The following is a 12,184-nucleotide window of genomic DNA, read 5'->3' on the forward strand; positions in this document are numbered from 1 at the left end:
CCCGATTGCATTGATATTGAGCTCCAGATACTCCTGCATCATCTTCTCCAGTTGTTCACAACGTGTCAGACTTGTGCTCTGTTCTGCTGGTGCGCAGGCTGGTCTAAAAAAATGTGTGAAATTACTCACAAAAATTGCTTATGCCACTTACACTGCTGTTGCTAATGTTTTTGCATTGATGACTCGACATTCCCAGGGTTGGAAGTCTATAACTTCGATGCACACTGTGTGGCTCACTGCTGTCTTGGGGAAAACCACTCAAGATTGTCTACAATTGTGTTTCGATACTCTAGCACGCGCGTCCCTTTCCAGGGGTGAAAGTATCCGGCAAAATTTACTCTTATACCATGGATCTAACAGAATGGCAACCCAGTAGTCAGCACTATTTCTAATCCTAACAATACAGGCATCGTGCTGCAGATAGTACAGCAAGAAGGTGCTAATGTATCGGGCACTTCCATGAGGTCCAAGTTCATGGTGTGTTGGTGGCAGGGTAAAACTCAAGCTTGTTTCCTCCATCCTCTCTCACCAACCACGGACAACAGAGAGGAGACCACTATCCTCTACATATCCTGTAGGTTCACACCCATCACCTCGTTCTCCATTTGTTCAACTGGTAGGATGACCGAAAAAGTGATGTGGATGATGGTATCATCACAGTGCTAATCACCTTAGTAGCCATTTCGAAGCTATGCAGAAGGGTGCAGAGGTCTTTATCTGTGTCCCCTCCGCAAAAGTGATTAGCAGGCTATGAAAAAGACCAAACTCGACAAGGGCTTGCCTGTAACATGTGGAGAATGGAATTCCACTGTGTTGGCACATCGCATATCAAACGGTTAACCGGTAGGCCGAAAGACCAATGTAGCGACTCAAGACTTTGACCTGCGGGGTGCGAACAGCGGAAGTGAGCACACAGCGACCATGCTTTCTGCAGCAGCATATAGGATTGTGGCAGCGAAATTGCTGTACCACCAGGTTGAGGACGTGAGGTCGCCCCGGGGTGTAGGGCCGCCACAGCTTCATACCGCTATCGCACACGGTCTTCTCTGGCTCCATGTTCAGTGGAGACAGCAATTGCTCTAACTCGGCCTGGATAGCTGTCCAAAACTCTTGCACTGTCTGACTGATCTCCATGGCATATTAATTTGAACACAGCCCGATTGCTGTGAGCCCTGACTGATCAGTACCGGGGGGGGGGGGGGGGGGGGGAGAGAATCTCTCTGCAGTGTTGGAACACACGTCTCATTAAGGGAGAAGTGTGTGCAGGTGGAGGCCCTAAAGGTAGAGGAGGCAGAAGCAGTGGAGGAAGTGTTACATACAGAGGTTTGCCCTGCAGGCCTTGGGGATTCCAAGACTTGTGAAGCAGCCCTTTGCCCCCACAGCCACTACAGTCACTCAGTGCCCAGTCAGCGAGATATAGATTTTTTTCAAGGAACGGGTGATATTAAGTGTGACATACTTTCATAGATAAGTAATGGAGACTTGGAAACTGGTACTGGGGAACTGTGACAGGCATCAGCTTTCGGAAACCATCTGTATTCACAAGGTGGAAAGGCAGCATTTCCGTGGCCAACAGGTTGAAGATGATGGAGTTCAAGCTCTTAGCTTTGGAACACGTAGGAGGAAAAAAAATTTTACGTGACCGCAACTGCAGGAACGAGGGCTGGCTGTGCTGAGAAAGGGTTGAGTATGATGAACTTGGTGGACTGTGAATGCGATGCAGGTGGAATTGTTATGGTGGTGTGAGAAAATTGTGGTGTGCTCGGTGATACAAAAGCAGCAGGTATCTCCACGACCGTAAGAGCTGACTGTAGGAGGTAAGCAAGTGGAGGTTCTTGTCCCGAGATCTATGCGAGAACACTTGCCACGTGATGGAGGAGGAAGCAGCAGATGTGGTTGATGGGATGGCCAGTGGTTGGAGAGGCCCACTAGCCCACATTTTTGCCAAGTGAGATTCCCAGACTAATGCATGTTGATCACGCATGTGCTGGTTCATGCAAGTAATCAAATTATTGCAATTTTTGCCTCTACTGAGCAGTTTGGTTTTTTTTGCAAAGGTGGCAGATAACACAAGTTGGGTCCATCCTTTGCAGTCTCAAAAAAAGGTCCAGGCTAGGCAACCCTTGCGAACTGCAGACTAGCGACCACTGCTGGCCACAGCCAGAGTTGTGGCTGAGGAGACAGCGCTTGTCGTGGTTGCATCACTCAGTGTTTGTGCAGCAAAACGCTACGTAATCTCCTCTGCTGAGCTACTAAGCAGCTTTGCCTCTGGGTTCACACAAAGTGGGATCTACAACCTTATAATCATCCTCTCTGTTCTCCCACTCCTTCTCTTCCTGCCCTGACAGCAAAGTGCAGTCCACATGCACTTCAGATACCAGTCTCATCAGGATCACCTCCACCCCCTGGGGGTTAACGTCTGGTGATGAGGGTATGGATTCTGCTCTGATATTACTTGGTCAGGCCCCGGATCAAACTGAAAAAAAATTTGCGCATCGGTGCAGGTGCTTTCCTCCTCTTGAGCCTGTAATCTTCGGAGCAGAACTCTAATGCCCATGGAATAGAATTTGTGAACAGCTCTGCAGACTCGCCCATCTGTGGGTCCCCAGTGTCAATTGGCCGGTTGGAGATGTGACACGGGGGAAAACTAGGGTAATTGGGGTACCACTTCTGAGAATTCTACTGTGTGTGATGTTAAGGTGGAGGAAGAGAAGGAGGCCACTTGATGCAGCGCTTGCCATCCACTGGAGCACATGTTCTTTCTAGCCCTCATCTACAAGGTGTACTGCTGTGTGGCTGCCAAAGAGAGGGAGTCGAGTAGCCTGTCCAGTAATAGATGTTGCCAGTGGTCTTTGGATAGGATGAGATGGGGTTTGTTCAGTAAAACTTTCAGATACACTACCACTTAACCCATGTACACGTCGAACACCAAGCCTATTCTCCCTTCCACCACGACCTCGCTTTTTCAAACTCATATTGGATTAACCCTTCTCTTTTAACTAGGTGTTTCACAACCCTAGGCCCAGACCTGTCAGTTACTTGTAACAAACAACAAAGCCGTATTTTTTTTGCTGATAGTGTGCTTGCACAACAATATTACGTCAAACGATTTTGATTAGGAAATATGGCCTCCTGCCTGCACAACAATACTAGCCCAAACAATTTTAATTAGGAAATGAGGCCTGGTGCCTGCACAACATGTCATCCGCTCAATGCCGACTTTTATTTCCCATTGACTTGCATTGGGGTCGGGTTTCGGACGAAACTCCGACTTTTTTTGCCCTAGTCGGACCAGTTTCATCTGAAACAAATTTTGTTTCATGAAACCCGATCAGACCAAAGTCGCTCAACTCTAGTCATAAGTATTCAGACCCTTTGCTCAGTATTGAGTAGAAGCACCCTTTGGAGCTAGTACAGCCATGGGTCTTCTTGGAAATGATGCAACAAGTTTTTCACACCTGGATTTAGGGACCCTCTGACATTCTTCCTTGCAGATCCTCTCCAGTTCCGTCAGGTTGGAAGGTGAACGTTGGCGGACAGCCATTTTCAGGTCTCTCCAGAGATGCTCAATAGGGTTTAGGTCAGGGCTCTGGCTGGGCCAGTCAAGAATGGTCAGAGTTGTTCTGAAGCCACTCCTTTGTTATTTTAGCTGTGTGCTTAGTGTCATTGTATTGTTGGAAGGTGAACCTTCGGCAAAGTCTGAGGTCCAGACCACTCTGGAAGAGGTTTTCATCCAGGATATCTCTGTACTAGGCCGATTTCATGTTTCCTTCAATTGCAACCAATCGTCCTGTCCCTGCAGCTGAAAAATACCCCAATAGCATGATGCTGCCACCATGTTTCACTACTGCGATTGTATTGGGCAAGTGGTGAGCAGCGCCTGGTTTTCTCCACATATACCGCTTAGAATTAGCACCAAAAAGTGCTATCTTCGTCTCATCAGACCAGAGAATCTTATTTCTCATAGTCTGGGTGTCTTTCATGTGTTTTTTAGCAAACTATGCGGGCTTTCATATGTTTGGCACTAAGGAGAGGCTTCCGTCGGGCCATTCTACCATAAAGACCCGACTGGTAGAGGGTTGCAGTGATAGTTGACTTTGTGGAACTTTCTCCCATCTCTCAGCTGACCAACAGTGGATTCTGGGTCGCTGATGTCTGCACGGCACCCCCACCCACCCAGGTACTATTTGATTCAGGCTCCATGCCCAGCACCTAGTGCATGACCAGGCACATTTAAAGTGACTATGGTGTCACTTCTACTATCACACTGAATGCGATTAACCACTATATTGCAGTCTGTCACTGATGAAGGCCAGTGAGGCCGAAACGTCTATTATTTTCTGGCTGCGTTAAAAAAATCCTAAAAATTTTTTCTAGAAGTTGAGTGGCAAGTTTTCTTTAATAGGAAGACTTCTGGTGGTCCCTAACTTCTTCCACAATTCTGTCTGAGCTCCTTGGCCAGTTCCTTTGACTTCATGATTTTCATTTGGCCTGACATGCATTGTGAGCTGTGAGGTCTTACATATACAGGTGTGTGCCTTTACAAATCAAGTCCTATCAGTTTAATTAAACACAGCCGGACTCCAATGAAGGAGTAGAACCACCTCAAGGAGGATCACAAGGAAATGGACAGCATGTGACTTAAATGAGTGTCTGAGCAAAGAGTCTGAATACTCATGACCATGTGATATTTCAGCTTTTCTTTTTCAATAAATTTGCAAAAATTTCTACATTTCTGTTTTTTTTACAGAGGGATTACCTCCTGTCAGTGTATCACTCCACTGCCGTGATAGTTCACCAGCTCCAGTCCTTTCACTTACGGCACTACCGCTCTGAGAATTTTCTCACGCAGCGGTGCCGCAAGTGACAACACCGGAGCTGATCAGCTGATACACTGCGGGAGCGATCTCCTGGTAGTGTATCGCCGGAGGCTGGGTACAACGGTCACATCTTCCGATGTGACTGTTGTACAAGCGAGATCGTTATGGGACACTTGGATTACCTGAGCTACGGCAGACAAGGAGTTGGTTTATTATTTTACATTATTAGTAGGAGACGAGGGCGTCGGGGGGATTTGGCATGGGGTGAGTATAATGGGTATTTATTTTTACGTGAATATGTATGTAATTTTACTGTGAGCACAGGTACCGGCAGATACTACTCTCCCAAAAGAAAAAAAGAAAACATTTGGTATTGCTGCATTAGTAAAAGTCTGATGAACGAAAATATTAAGTACTGTATGTATTTTTTTGGATTATAACACTTTTTCCCCCTTCAACTTGGGGGGGTACAGGGGTGCATTTCCTAAATCAGAATGTAGCATACCGGGGTGGGGAGGGCTTTTGAGGTGGAGCAGGGTCAGAGGAAGCAAGGTTGCTGCTGCAGGGCGCGGAAGACAGCAGAGGTGGGGCGATGTCGTGTGCCCTGGGCTGGGAGTAGGGGGCATTCAGCTCTACGAGGCTGTGGTGGGCCCCGGGCTTTCACAATATGTTGGCGGACTCTCCACACTTCCCATTGTTTTCACTATGGTAGACCTTGGGAAAATGACCGCAGGAGGCAGAGCATGAGCAGATTGAAATCTCGGCTCCCGAGATATCCATCTGCACATGTATCACCTCCGGTGGCAATTTGCACCCAATTCAACCATAGTGAAAACAAAGGGAAGTGCGGGCACGCCAACATTTTCTGAAAGCCCGTGGCCCGCCGGACCCTCGCAACTCCTCCTCGCAGCCTGGGGCCTGCAGCATTACCCCACTTCTGCCACTGCAGCATTGACCGTACCTCCTGGGACCAGAAGATGCTCCACCATTTTAGTGAAGAAAAAAAAAATTTCCTATTTTCCTCCTCAAATTAGGGTGCATCTCAGTCAGCAAATTGCGATAAATCTGATCAGTAAATGGTGTAGAGGGAAAAATATAAACATGTGTTTTTTTCTCCACTGTAACACTGCAATAAAAAACAGTAAGAGGTGGTAAAAACAATGCATCTAGCCCGAAAATTTAAAGTGTTACGGGTCTCGGAAATTGGCGACAGAAGGAAAGGTTTTTTTTTTAACAAATGTTTGATTTGTTTCACTACTTAAATAAAAAAAATATATAAAAAGTTTGGTAGCGGCATAATCCTGCTGACGTAGAGAAATGATGGCTCTTGGGAGATAGGGAGGAAAAAATGAAAAGGGTTAACGAAGATCTCAATATGATTTTTTTTTTAAATGATATTTAACACAAACACAATTCAAAGAATAGGTTATTTCCGAGTAATAGCTCTCTTTAAATAGGTCTTTTGGTTTAATGCCGTCACTGGGTTTTCTTAAAGGGAAGGTGCCGTGATTTTAAATTTTTGTATTAATAATTAATTATATAACAATTAGATTAATACAAAATTAAATAAATTACTTTAATAGTTTTTTATTTACTTTTGTGACTGGAGGCTGCCATTTTCGTTAGTGGGGGCATAAGTGTCTGGGGAGACACTTTCACTCCTTACTTTAAGGCTATGTGCGCACGTTGCTTTTTTGATGCAGAATATTCCTGAGCAGAAACGCACACCCTCTTCCCGGGAAACCACATGCGTTTTATGACGCGCTTTTGTAAGCGTTTTTTGACGCTTTTGTTAAGCGTTTTAGCATGCGTTTTCCTATGTGTTTTTGCAATCCAACTGTATGTATGTATGCGCAATCGCACGCGTTTCCGCAAAATTAATGAAAAATGCTTGCATTTGTTTCCGCAGCGGAAAAAACGCACCATTAGCACAATATGTGCGGATTCAATTATGATAATACGGTATGCTTTTCTCAGGCATCTCCACGGCAGAATCGCACGTCTAAAAGCGCCACGGAAACGCTTAAAAAACGCAACGTGGGCACACAGCTTAAGGCAGCCATGGGCATAAGAGACTGCAGTCGGACTCCGACCGCATCGCTTATATTGAGGCCGCTCCTCCTGCCTCTTAGCTGTGACCTGGGCATGCCCCCCCCAGGCAGTCCAGGTTACAGCTGTGGGAGGAGCTAGCAGCCATTTTCTTATAGTCCGCAGCATATGCTGAGGGCTGTATTTTCTCCTGTCATCGCACATAGTACTAAGTGTGTGTGATGACAGGAACTGTCAGGGAGAAGCTGCCGGTGAACAAGGACCCGGGGTGAGTATCTGCAGTGGGGAGCGATGACTGCAGCCTATTATTGGTATTCCAGTACAGGCTGCGATCACAGTTGACTGCAGACCTGTTCAGAGCACAGCAGGGAGAGATAGTCACACTGCTCTGCCCTGAACACGATGCAGCACTTCCTGGAAGAGGTTGGAAGTACAAGCTTTTTTGTTTCCTATGCATTGTATAAATTGAGGGCTGCCTGTGTGCGTGGCTGGCTGTGCGTGCGTGCGTGCGTGCGGGCGGCTGTGCATGCCTGCCTGTCTGCGTGCCTGCCTGTCTGTATGACTCACACATGATCAGCTCACTCATCTCCTGAAATACTCTGTGCTGCTGGGTACGCTGCTTCTGCATGTAACTAGTATGTGACCTCCCACATGATCAGCGCACTCCTATCCTGAAACACTCTGCTGCTGTCACCCTGCTGCTTCTCCCATATATCTCCCTCTTACCTCCCATAGACACTTAATACTTGGCGGCATTATGTGTGATCTGTATGATGGCATTATGTATCATCTATATGACGGTATTATATGTGATCTGTATGGTGGTATGTTTCATCAGTATGGTGGAATATGAGAACTATATTGTGGGATTATGTGTGATGTATGTGGCAGTATTATGTGAGAACTATATGACGGTTATTATGTGTGATCTATATGGCGGTATTATGTGTGATCTATATGGCGGTATTATGTGTGATCTATATGGCGGTATTATGTGTGATCTATATGGCGGTATTATGTGTGATCTATATGGCGGTATTATGTGTGATCTATATGGCGGTATTATGTGTGATCTATATGGCGGTATTATGTGTGATCTATATGGCGGTATTATGTGTGATCTATATGGCGGTATTATGTGTGATCTATATGGCGGTATTATGTGTGATCTATATGGCGGTATTATGTGTGATCTATATGGCGGTATTATGTGTGATCTATATGGCGGTATTATGTGTGATCTATATGGCGGTATTATGTGTGATCTATATGGCGGTATTATGTGTGATCTATATGGCGGTATTATGTGTGATCTATATGGCGGTATTATCTGCAGAAAGGGGACCCATTCTAGGGAGGTTCTGGCAGAGCACCTGCACACGGGTCTGGGGTAATAGAGGGGGCAGCATGACCTCCAGTTAGATGCAGTCAGGTGAGGGCTGGTGAGGCAGCTGAAGAGAGGGGTCTCATTTTTATCGTTACTGTATGGCTACATGTCCCCCCCAACCTGCTTCCCAGCGTCACCCCGGACTGCCCGTCACCTCGCTTTCACACATCGCCAGGACAGGATCTGAGGAGGGGAATGGGGTTTTTGCATGCAAAATCTGGATCAGAACAGGCCATCAATCAACAGAAATGTTTCCTGGATTTCTGTGTAGCAGACGGTCCACCCATGTGTATTAAAGAGGGCGCTCTATGTACAATAACCTGGCACCGAACAGGGCGTGTCCCCCCCATAAACCAGCACACTGCTCTCCTGAAATACTCTGTGCTGCTGTCGCCCTGCTCCCTCCACCATATATCTCCCAGAATCATTGCTGCCTGACATCCTCGGTGACTGTCTACTTGTCAGTATAACTTTGCAGTCACTAACAAAATGGCTGCTCAGTGTTCCTAAATGTCATCCTCTTATCCCTTAGCAAACAACAAGATGGGGAGGAGAGGAGTGACATCACACACGTGAGCAGATTCAGCCCATAATTACTGCAGTGCAGTAATGTGAGCTACTTGTACACTAGGTTTGTCAAATTTCAATAGCTGCTCCCCCCAGTGGAAATATCAAACCTTTTAAAATTATTTTTCATATATTTTACTAAATTATAAACAAAACATATCTATTCTATTATTTCTAAACACTGTTTTTCGATGATTACTTTGTATCTCCGTTCATACTGCATCCACACACACACGATACACCATTTGAAAGGTAAACCTGCCCCCTTCAGCAAGAAAATAGCCAAACAAACCACACATCCACGATTTGATCACAAAATACAGTTCCAAAAGTACTCTACCACAAAGCTGCTTACAGACATCACAAACAAATCCAAACATTTGCCTTGGGTGCTTTCCAGCATGCCGAACTGCTTGCCCAGCCTATTTTAGCCAAATTGGAGGATTGCACACTTCACTGCAAGTGAGGCACATATGCAAACACATTTGCAAACATGCACTGCCTATTGAATTGCACACTTGCTCCGTTCATACTCCACCCACACAAACAAATGATACACCATTTGCAAGGTGAAATTATCTGTAGGTGGCAGCACACTACCCCAAAACACACGACAACAAAGCTGCTTACAGACATCACAAACTAATCCAAACATTTGCCCTGGGGTCTTTCCAGCTTGCTGAAGTGCTTGCCCAGCCCATTTCAGTCACATTGTAGGGATTGCACACTTCACTGCAGGCAAGTCACATATGCAAACACATTTGTACATGCACCGTTCTTTCGCTGATTACTTCGCCCCACACAAATGATACACCATTTGAAAGGTAAACTTGCTCCCATCAGCAAAAAAAGAGCCAAACAAACCACACATTCACGATTTTATCACTAAATACAGTTTAAACATTCATTTTCATAAACCTGCAGAAAGACACAATGACCTGCAGGTGGCACCTCAATCAGAAGACATTTTTTGGCCTCTACTTATCAAACCAATTTATTGCATTGCCAATATACATATATAAATACCTGTCTGTGCTCATCATCTCATGAAATACATTTGACCAGCTTGCTTTTTCTGAAATTGCCTGCGCCCCTGATGACCAATGTGCGAAAATTTAGCACCGCAAAGCTAGTTTTTAAGAAAATGTTAACATTAATTCTTTACATTTTTTCAAATGCTGAAAAAAAACAATTATGGCACCTTCCCTTTAAGTTAATAGCCAACTGATTTATCAGCAGTTGGAGTATATGCTTATCTAATTCTAAACACTACAAGGTTATTTAAAAAAAAAAAACAAGACTATCTGATCAAGGTCATGCTTGTGGCAAATGCAGAGTATAAAAGCAGGAGGAAGAGAAAAAAAACATGATCTCCATTGCTTCTCTACATTGTTGTGGTACGGGTCAACAAACTTGATATGAACTGTACCAACTCACTGTAGTCAATGGCTTATTTTTTTAAATCTTTCATGGTAAAGGAGATGTAAAATATCAGGTGAATATAAACACGGGCTTTCACAACACCCACATCAATAAAGAGTGGTTCAAGGGTAAGGAAAAGCTTTTTACAATACCTCTTCATACACTTCTCTCACTGCAGCTCCACCGGGTTCCTCCTCTGGCTCCATTCCTCCACCTGGTACAATCCATTGATCTGGGTAACGACTGCTGCTGACCAAGAGGATCTGGAAGATTGTCAAAACATTGCAACATTGTAAATCCTAATTGATGTTTATAAACACACACACACACACACACACACACGCGTGTTCACCCTACCCCTCTTGGCAAATATTGTAACTTGATAAAGAGGACTTCCACCTAAAACAACTGGACCTAAACATCAGCTCAGTGAATGATCATCACCTGCCTTTTCATTTGATCGTACACTATCTTATCAGTTTCTGAACGATCTGAGACCAACCAACATAAAATACCACCAGATGTAGCTTGAAAAAAAATTGATATGATGTGTTGGATATTTATTGGCAGTCATTGCCATAGCTGAGAGAGCTGTTGGTGAATATGAGCTTGTCACTAACAGGCACAGAACGATAGCCATAAAGGCCCAGTTAGTAAGACAGGTCGATAACATGGGAACAAGCATTCATAGGGAGTCTCGATTGCCTGGCTATCAAACCATACGAAAAACAAGCAAATCTGTATCTTTTGACGTGTAATGATTTTTAAATAAGCTTAAAAATAATGTTCTCGGCAAACTAAAGGGGGTTTTACACTAAGCGATATCGCTAGCAATATCGCTAAAACGTCACTGGTTTTGTGACTCAGGAGCGATATTGCTAGCGATATCGCTATGTGTGATACTTACCAGCGACCGGCTCCCCCGCTGTCCATCGCTGATCGCGCGAGAATGTCCGGCTCCATTTCTCGTCGTCTGCTTCCTGCTGAGACTTCCTGCTGTGACGACGAGCGACGCTGGAGGCGGGCGGGAGGACGCAGGATCGCTGTGTGTGAATGGTAAGTATCGTGCGCTGCGTCGCTGCTGAATCGCTGTGAGGTCTTTCTGTATGAAAGCTCACTAGCGATCATTTAGCGATGCACCAGCGATCCTGACCGGGTGGGATCGCTGGTCGGATCGCTGGTGCATCGCTAAATGTAAAAGGGCCTTTAGGACTAAGCGACCACAAATCAATCCCATTTAAGTCACCCATGTTCATACATGTTACATCAGAATAATGTGTAAGATTCAGTGAACATTCCAGTAATAATCCCCCGACACTATGTATATAATCATGAAGCCACTGACAAGACAGGAACGTTTACAATCAATCCCTGGCATACAGTAAGAACAAAAATCTAAACACTGTTACAGTACGAAAAGGATAAAAAAAAAAAAAAAAATTAAAAAAAAAAAAAAGGCAGAGAAAAGGAAGTTATAGATCCAAAATGCACCAGCCAAGAATTTGGGGGTACGGCAAAAATCACATCCTTCTGACAAGTCTATTGCAGGAAATACCTGATTAGCCAGAAAATCACAATTCTTTTTTACATTACACTAGCCCAATTGAGCGTTGTCCCTGCCCATTCTAACACTATCCATTTGACAAGGAAATGGTCACAGGCAATTGTCTATTTCTAAATTTCATTCCGGAATAACAGCGAAACCCCACTACAACATTATACAGAAGATGTTCCACTATTGTTATTTTATAATGAATGCAAGCAGAAGAACTGACAGGTTGTCTTTAAAGGGAATCTGTCAACTCCAAAAATGCCATTTTGCTGACCATATAGTGGTAATTTGCAGGCATTTATATAGTGGAAATGTGGTTACAGGGATAAAATGAAGTTATATTTTCCCTGCTTGTAGTCAATTGCTGCCAGCTATTGGATGGTGACG

The 12,184-nt window shown here is 44.7% G+C and overlaps 1 protein-coding gene across 4 annotated transcripts in view; it reads right to left on the minus strand.

Moving 5' to 3' along the window:
* The window catches only part of NUDT4 (nudix hydrolase 4), a 102,236-nt gene that overhangs the window by 35,843 nt on the left and 54,209 nt on the right, over positions 1-12,184 (minus strand). For all 4 annotated transcript variants that reach the window (XM_073554264.1, XM_073554266.1, XM_073554263.1 and 1 more), the window contains exon 2: positions 10,398-10,508. In XM_073554264.1, the coding sequence (XP_073410365.1) occupies positions 10,398-10,508 (111 nt within the window). The remainder of the gene's footprint in view (positions 1-10,397; positions 10,509-12,184) is intronic.

Source organism: Dendrobates tinctorius, unplaced genomic scaffold (genome assembly GCF_039654945.1).
Source record: "Dendrobates tinctorius isolate UK_male_01 unplaced genomic scaffold, ASM3965494v1 ptg000209l, whole genome shotgun sequence".
NCBI classification, from domain to species: Eukaryota; Metazoa; Chordata; class Amphibia; order Anura; family Dendrobatidae; genus Dendrobates; species Dendrobates tinctorius.